The sequence below is a fragment of the Ptychodera flava genome, chromosome 15 (assembly GCF_041260155.1).
Source record: "Ptychodera flava strain L36383 chromosome 15, AS_Pfla_20210202, whole genome shotgun sequence".
Taxonomy (NCBI): Eukaryota; Metazoa; Hemichordata; class Enteropneusta; family Ptychoderidae; genus Ptychodera; species Ptychodera flava.
In genome coordinates, this window is record NC_091942.1 from 31,320,056 (window position 1) to 31,329,250 (window position 9,195).

At 36.0% G+C, this 9,195-nt stretch overlaps 1 protein-coding gene across 1 annotated transcript; it reads right to left on the bottom strand.

Annotated features, from left to right (window-relative positions):
- Positions 1–3,074: 3,074 nt before the first annotated feature.
- On the bottom strand, positions 3,075–8,846 carry LOC139151867 (SUMO-conjugating enzyme UBC9-B). The gene is made up of 8 exons (XM_070724897.1): positions 8,707–8,846; positions 7,176–7,286; positions 6,083–6,146; positions 5,182–5,201; positions 4,754–4,826; positions 3,854–3,963; positions 3,572–3,651; positions 3,075–3,302 (listed from the first exon to the last, which is right to left on the bottom strand). The coding sequence occupies exons 2-8, from the start codon at positions 7,239–7,241 to the stop codon at positions 3,236–3,238; spliced, it is 480 nt and encodes a 159-aa protein (XP_070580998.1). The 5' UTR covers positions 7,242–7,286; positions 8,707–8,846; the 3' UTR covers positions 3,075–3,235.
- Positions 8,847–9,195: the final 349 nt, after the last annotated feature.

The window sequence follows — 9,195 nt, forward strand, 5'->3', positions numbered from 1 at the left end:
CCGATTGTTGTTGTGTATCTTGCGTCATGAATCTTTCCTTTTAACTAGTCGGACATTATTTAAAGTCAATGATTTGTCAGGACTAGGTACTCATGAAAAATTACAAATTGATTTGGGCGAGTTGGTATTGGTTGAGTTGGTATCGGGTGAGTTGGTATCTGGCAAGTTGGAATCAGGTAAGTTTGTTCTGGGAGGGTTGGAAAAGGTGCCAGTTGACTGGTACCCTATTTGACCTTGGCCTACTGACAAAGGTGGGTTCGTCACTTTCATGTGCTGTATGTTGCACTACTCTAACCTATGCACAAAATCACAAGCCAACATATCAACAGACTTGAGCACTGATAATTTCCCTACAAAATCTTTCCTTCAAAAAGTTTCCAAAGTCATGAACCAGATTCTAAAGGCAACGGAGTATGATGCAAGTATCAGTAATCCTGAATAAAAATACAAAACACCAGTAATTCCATTCAAAATAACAATTATTTTATTTACTTATCAAAATCTCTGACAAGTGTGTATCGTTTCCATTTATTTGATGAAAGCTTCACAAGAACAAATATTGAAAAACGGCCAGGGCAGGGGCAATATGAGGCAGACACTACAGATAAACATTACATTACTTAGAAAGAACGCGACAAAGGGTTGCTACAGTAGCTTTGAAATAAACAATTAAAGTACATGAATAAAGTTTGTTAACTTGGTATGCAAAACTTGAAAGGCATATGAAGTGTATCAATGCAAGACAAAAGTCCATTATAAGACAGGTCACTATCAGATCATGCTGTTTGCAACAGAAATTACAGACTGGGAGAATGTAACATTTTGTAGTTACAGTGAATGGGTTTACACTTTTTTTATCTTTTTGTATATTTATTTAATTTTTTTGAGAAAAAAGTCAAAAAAAAGGAAGGGGGACAAAAAACCTTTCCTAAAGTACAGTATGCTTAAGAATGGCAAACAAAAGTAGATTCTTGTAGGCAGGATAAGAATGAATGCTGTCACATCTCAAAATCAACAGTCTCTATGGCACAGACAACAAACATATCGCATTGAGATGTCCAGGAAAACAGTTCATGGGTGGACTCATAGTGGACAGTAATATGAAAAGCACCAAACAAGCTAATTGAGCACTGCGTTCTTTAATTTCTCTGTCTTCCACTGTGTCCCTTGACGGTGCAATTCTTTCATTAAGCTTCAGTTGCCTGACATTCACAATTTAGTTTGACAAGCAACATGCTTGGAGAATGATATCTGGATATTTAAGGTTTTCAAAACATCTAACAATACCAGGTACACTTTTAATCAGTACTGCATAAACAATGACCCACAACTAGTGACCTTGAAATTACAATATGTTGTTTCTGATTATGATTGCTAATGGTTGAATCCTCAACATTGTTTGTCACCATCAAGGGCAAGGTCAAGACATTTTAAACAGACAGCAAAGACATAAAGCATTCTTCAGTGACAAGTGGAATTGTAAGAGTAATTTTTACGGAATTACATTCCCTTTATGAGTATTTAATTTCAACGAGGGCAGAATCTCTAATACTTCTATTGCCTTGACCTTCATAATGAAACATTTTCATTTTCATTGAAAACAATAGCCAATGTAATACAAAATATTCACTAAAAATATGGAATTATACTCAAGAGAAAGTTATTTTTCAAGCAAATTCACGTTCATAGTTCTATGCTCTGTTGTATTGCATGGAAGAACCTGCAAGTCCACTTCACATTACTGTATTTGTAAAATTTCTTCACCAAATGCAATGAATTAACAATTGTATCAACTGACTGAGATTCCTCACTGAAACTGGCAATCATTTATCATTCAAATTTCATTTGCATGAGTGGCTTCATGACCATTACATCGCTTGTACAAATTTGAGATTCAAATAAAAAGAGAAACAGTAAACAAGATTCTGTTTATTCTGGTTTTGACTAAATCACAAGAACACTACATGTGATGAATATGTCTATGTAGTGTTCAATATTTTGACAGTACAACCAAAGCTGTATCAGGTAATCCTCTTTGCTCCAACAATCAGATATCATGACAACTGGCAGTTTTTCATAATACTTTTGAACAAAAAAGGTATTCTCTCCTTTCAAAGGACATACCAAGCTTACAATTTCAGCACAAAATGAACAAAGCAAAATGTGGACTCCTGCCTTGTAACCAACAAAAGGGCTACAACTGAATTGAATACACTGTTGCACACTACTTTTTGCTCAAAAATATTCTGAGAAGTTGACCAGATTGAAACAAAAGGAAACCGTCTACCACTGTGTTGCTGGCTGTTTCTCTAGTGTTTATGCTGCAACGCTTAACAAAACAAAAGAGTTTTGACTTTTCTTGGGGGAAAGCGCCCTCACAGGTCCAATCTTCTAGAGTTCAAAGCACCCTTTACACACTGGCTACATCTACAGGTACAAGATCTCCACAAAAGAGAAAATATATTAAAGAATGCATATCCTTATGACAATAAACAATCAAAGCTATGGATGTTTGGGTATGTACAGGATTTTCAATAGTTTATATTCTTGCAACAAACAAACACCAACAACAATATTGGTTACGTGAAATGAACTCTGTTCTTATATACAGCTGCAGTATTGTACTTCATTCTTTAGACTCGGATAAAATATGCAAGAATGCTAAACTACTTGACTGCAGGCAACGCATTTGAAGCTGTCCCAGTCTTCAAATGTTCACTTTGCTTGAAGAAGGAAAAAGGCAATGAAACAAATGTGTAAACATGAAAGTAAATTACGAGGAACATGATTTCATATAGGGTTCTTTTGAATATGGGAAAACACGTTACATTGACTGGGCTTACTATCTTTTGCTACTGAGCGGCCACAGATACTGTTAAAATGAATATCTATTCCAATGTATCAGATCACTAAAAATTGACATACTTCTGAAAAATTGCCGCATTGTGATACTTGAGACAGCCTGATGTTGTGACCCTTTGCAGTGCTGTTTTGTTGACAATAATTACTATTACACAAAGCTGGGGATAAAATACTAACTCTGAAACAAAGAAGGACGTGTTTCAATCCTGAAATTGACAAAGCAAGATTGCCGAATTAATCTGCATTACATTCCAGAAACACGGAGACCCCCCTCCCCCAAAAGACATAACAAAGTTTTTGTTTTTTTTCCATGTTGTACAACCCAATCTTCATCACTTTGGCCATTTGATTCAATATCCGCCACGGTGACACACTATGTGTGTGGAGTGAACCTCTTCGCCTGCTCACGCACTCTTTTGTCATATTCTAAGCGATTTTGGCTGAAAGGGAACACCAAACAAAAACAATTAACATCTGAACAACTTTTCAAATGTGAGAGATTTCACTTTGGGTGCCTTAAAACAATTTAGCTAAACTTATTCAGAAACATGATACTATCCTATGGATTACCCCTTGACATCAAAACTTGCCTTTAGGCCTTTGTTAAAACATTGGAAGTTCGATGAGCACTAAATAAAGAGATTTCTTAAACACACAATATGATTGGACAATGTAATACGCTCATTTGAATACTACAGATCTAGTTCACCTGTAAATGGTAAATGCTTCAGCCTGAGCAGGATCTTGTATATTTGGTTCATTCAGGAGTTCTTGAATTCCCAGTAAAATCTGTAAAATGGAAAAGCATTTCGTTCAAGCCCACTGGCAGTTCTCAATGAGAAGAACAGTACCTTTGAAAAAGTACTGCACAGGGTCATGCAGTACACAGAACACTTACCTGAGTGAGAAATATTGAAAGATTGAAGAGTCCATTTGTAGAGTTAATGTTGTTAACAATATCACTCTACAGATCTGATACAAGAGCATTTACCTGTTTTATGGTGATGGCCGGTCTCCAGTCTTTTTCTTCTTCAAGGAGTGATAGGCAGACAGTCCCCGATGGATAAACATTTGGATGAAATAGAGGCGGCTCAAATTTACCTGCAAGAGCAAAGCATGTAGCCAAGTACAGGAAAATTTTCTCTTCAATATGAAGAAAAACTGAAAATGATTACTTAATAGGAAGGACAAGCTACTTTAGGTAACATATATTTACATGCACCTTTCCTTTAACATATTGCCTTCATATTTTGCACAATAAACAAGTGACAAATAAAATTGACTGGAGTCTATAGGTGAAGTGGCAACTTTGAAATCTGAACGTACAATGAACACTAATACATAACAACATACTATTACACATGTAACGACTGTATTCTGTTTTTGATAAATAGAAAATACAGCTGTTTATGTCTTGAATGCGGTATGATATGGTTTTCAAAACTAAGATGGTAAAAACCTAAACTTTTATCTAAATCACAACAGTCTGGAAAGCAAACGCAAATTTTCGGTTTAATCTGTCTCAATGAACTAATGGCCTCTCTTCTAAATTGTGCATAACTCCGCGTATGGTATAGTGAGATTTATTTATTGTGACAATCCTCTCACATATGATCGACATTACTTGAGTTGATAATTAACCCTTTCAAAATCATTTGGTATGACCCCCTTGGTTCTCAACTACATGGGTGCAACCATATGTGGGAATTTGAGATGCAACAGTAAGGGCATTGCATGACACGGAACACCAAAACGAGCATCTTGATCAGTTAAAAACCATCAAGGAGATACTGTATCCGGACATGGAAATGAATGCAAAGCTCATATCATGCTCATCACAGAAAATAAATGACACTCACTGACACTGCATTCACAGGACAACTGTACTTACATTTTGGCGGTGTTGAAGGATAGTCATCTTTGAACAACATTCTCAGTTTGTAAACCCCATTTTCCCAAGCTGTCTAAAGTTCAGAGGAGCAAAAATAAAACGAGAGTATTCAAAAAGAAAATTGGTTTATCTGTCACTGAACAAATATAAATCTCACACAAAGTTTTCATCACCGCAAAAGCTGTGCTGTGTACAAATTGATATTCATAATTGATTCATGTTTAGAGTATTTGCATATTTTTACACTGATGACATAAAACTGGTTTGAAAAGCTGTGCTGTTTACAAATTTTATAATATTATTACATTGAAAATATTTACTTTCAAAAGTACGCACATATCTAATTTAATTATCAAAATATCTATCATGACTGAATTTTTGTTTCTTTCCATGTATTTTCAATGACTGAAAGAAGAAGAGTAGCGTACCTGTTTTTTTCCTGGTATTGCTGTAAGAAAAGAGAAGGGAATACCTTTAGGAACACTACAGAAACACTGAATAAAATGTTCATATCTCATTAAATTTGAAGAAATAAGATTCCACTATCAATTAACTTCACAAGAATAAAATCATTTACTTTTGCTTGGACAAGTTTGTCAGTCTTTTTAGCTGTGGTATTTACACACCATCTATGTATGCAATGCAATACAATACAGTATAATGAACTACAGAAATGATGTACATATACAGTATACTGAACTACAGAAATGATGTACGTATACAGTATACTGAACTACAGAAATGATGTACGTATACAGTATACTGAACTACAGAAATGATGTACGTATACAGTATACTGAACTACAGAAATGATGTACATATACAGTATACTGAACTACAGAAATGATGTACGTATACAGTATACTGAACTACAGAAATGATGTACATATACAGTATACTGAACTACAGAAATGATGTACATATACAGTATACTGAACTACACAATGATATACATATACAGTATACTGAACTACAGAAATGATATACGTATACAGTATACTGAACTACAGAAATGATGTACATATACAGTATACGGAACTACACAAATGATATATGTATACAGTATACTGAACTACACAAATCATATACAAATGATATACGGGGGAAACATGTTCATCACATGATGAAGTCTTTCCCCTTTGCACATTTGTTTGGGACTTCCCCCCCTCAAGCCCAAATGCACAAAAAATATCAAGAAAGGTGAAGGAGTTCGTAAGAAAGAGCTCTCCTTATTTGCTTTAAGCAATTGTAAAATTATAAATACTGAAATGTAATCTTTGAATACAAAAGCTTGGTATACACTGGATGCTAAATCAATGTTACACATACCACACTCCCAGTTCATAAGATTCATTGTCCCATCTGGGTTTTTCACTGGTCTGGCAACAAAGCCCTATGATAGAAAGAAGTCAATATATGCGTGTGTAAGTCACTGTTACAGTTTGGAAAGAAAGTGAACAATGAATGTCACAAAATGTCTGCCTTGTGATCATTATTGTGTGGAAATTGCACAATAAATCCATCAGTCCATACTCTAGAGTCTTTGTGCAAAGTTTGAGCGGTATCAGTGAAATGCTGTCGCATATGCCAAAGCATGGACTTGAAACCAACTGGGGACCTTAAACGGACAAAGTCGGCCATTTTTCATGGATTTTGTTTGATACTAGATACTACTTATATTATTTGACATGTTGAAAGATACTGAATAAATGGGTGACCATGCATATATTTGACCCCGTTTTAGACAAGACACATGAAACCATCGCGAAAATGAATTAATGGTCATGACCATTAATTCATTCTCGCGATGGTTTCATTTAAATTGTCGAAAACCGGGGCTGAATATATGCATAGTCACCCATTCATTATCTTTCAACATGTCAAACAATATAAGTAGTATCTTGTATCAAACAAAATTCATGAAAAATGGCCGACTTTGTCCCTTTACAAAGATATATGAACAAACTTTATACAACTTAAATTAAAACCAATTACATTGCAATATGTACTATTACAGGCACAGTTAATGACTGACTTACTCTACTTTGACTTTGTGTTATTAGTAACAAACTAAAAAACCATTTAATAACATATGAGCCTTGGTCAGTAGTGCTGGTGGTGGACAGAATTGTCCCGAGGCTGTCTTTCGTCCAGTTAAGCGATGTATTTACTGGTCTGATAAAGTTTGTGCGCAATTGTGATAGTGAGTATGTTAGTGCCAGTGATTCATTAACTCTGCGGCGTCTGGAGGGGTCACAGTCAGAATAATTGTAACAGCTTAGCTCAGTTATTGAACCACACTTTTTAGGGGTGGGGATTTGGCCGAGGGGTATGACTGTGATGTCTTTGCCAGGTGACTGGGTGCATATGTTGTGAGTTTGAATTCAATCAAAAAGCTACAGACTTTCATATGCATACTTACAAATGGATGGTCCCTTCTCCATGCCTTCCTCTCTTCGGCTAATCGAGCAATTGCAATGCCAGACATATTAGCATGCTATGCTGAAGACAAAGTCAAGATAAGCCCTGGGATCTGTTCATGGGAAAAATGCAGAAAGTTGCTTTGGTGTTAGTGTTTGCCATTATTACCTCTACAACAGAACTATCTGAAATTTTGGCATATGCAGCTGTTTGATGAACACCATTTTGATAAACAAACGAGCAGCAGCTGATTTTGTACAGGCTCATTTTATCTATAACGAAAATCTCATACAAAGCAAAACTGCCGACTCCTGATTTAAATGATGTTAAATTCCTGAAGAACTGGGAGCAGACAGCCACAAACAATTTATCATTCTTCTATCAACAGCGAAAAATATCAATAATTTCTCTAGTTCGATGGTACCTACATGGTGGTGGGTTGTAAATTGGAAGGCAACTGAGTAAACCAAAACACAAGACACAGCCAAAACACAAAGCAGCCTTACCTATGCTCAAAAGCTTGAAACTGCTACATAAATGTTTGAACATCATAAGCATACTTATCACAACGTATACTCAGTCATCATGACTATATTAGCTGGTTATTGGTGATATTTTTGCAGATTCCCTTGGGCATGCCACGTAAGTGTGCATGAAGAACGTAAATTACAGTTCTTCTTAACCTTTTACAATAATGTTTGTTCAAACAAAACTGCTTTTCTGCAATTCACAAATTTGATTTTGACGTTGGTATACTTTAGGAAGTATTTCAAATTCTATGACACTTGAAACTCTCCTAATACAAGAACTTATGTTGATTTTGATACTTTTACGGCCGACCAGTCGATTTCTGGGGACACTTCACAAAATGCTCAGAGCTGAATGAATAGCGGCATATGAATGAATAGTCCACAAGCACAAGAGGACCAGTTTCGCTTAGACTTCGCTTCGCAGAACAAAATCCAAAAACAAGTTTGAGTACTGCTACTGTATACTTTGATTCTACGCTTTTGATTTCGTATATCATGCCTGTATCGATATGATGGGCAAACCGCTCATGCCAATAACGGTCTCTCTTTTGTTTAACATATGCAGATTTCGACTTTACATCATCGTACAGAAACACATGGTGCGAAAAGGAGAAATATCCGGAAGTGGCATAAAGACAGACTGCGTTTCTGCGCGATATACGGTTTAGTTTTGTAATTTTGCACCTTACTGGAAGTTTCTCTATAAACGATAAGACGGCCCTGAAATGTCACGTTTTGTCACTGTCTGACCCGGTCCAAATGACTGTTAGTCAAAATTTCCACGATGTACAACAACACATGGCGAATTGTTTGACTGCCGATCGTCAGTGACACAATGACAAGTGTTGTCAATATCACGCACTCCCAATCCTATATTGCTGTTTTCTGGGACAGTAAACACGAAATTAGAGGCGATCGGCACTGATACGCATTTGTGAACAGTTTCAAAGGATTGAGTATTCCGCCGATGGACGTTATAACTCTGATGCATCTTTCACTTACCTAGACTCGTATTGAAAGAAATACAAAAGCGAAGATGGCCGCCAGTTCTGCAGACCACGTGACAAATACCCAGAAAGCCGTTCGCAGATTCTTCGCGATCCCTCCGATCCCAATATGAACTGGTTTGACCTTGCGGTAGGATGCTCCTCTTTAAGTGATGTCATTGCCCCGATCATAGGAAAGTAGGTCTTTGACAGATAAGGAAGCAAAAAAGCACTGACGTTCCACAAATCATTTAACTGTAACATTTATTTTGGAAAACATTTGAAATATGAGGAATGGGGAAGCTATTATAAAAAAACAATTGATAATATACACCCATAAATAAGTAGGATGGTATGAAGTTCGAAGTTCGAACCATTTTATCATTGATTTACTTAATATCATAAAAAGTAAAAACTTCAAATATAAAAGTGTAATATGGTGGCAAGCTCTAAGTTTTAGGCATAAGAAAAAATTGTGTTTCCGTTAATAAGCTCTCATCAAAAG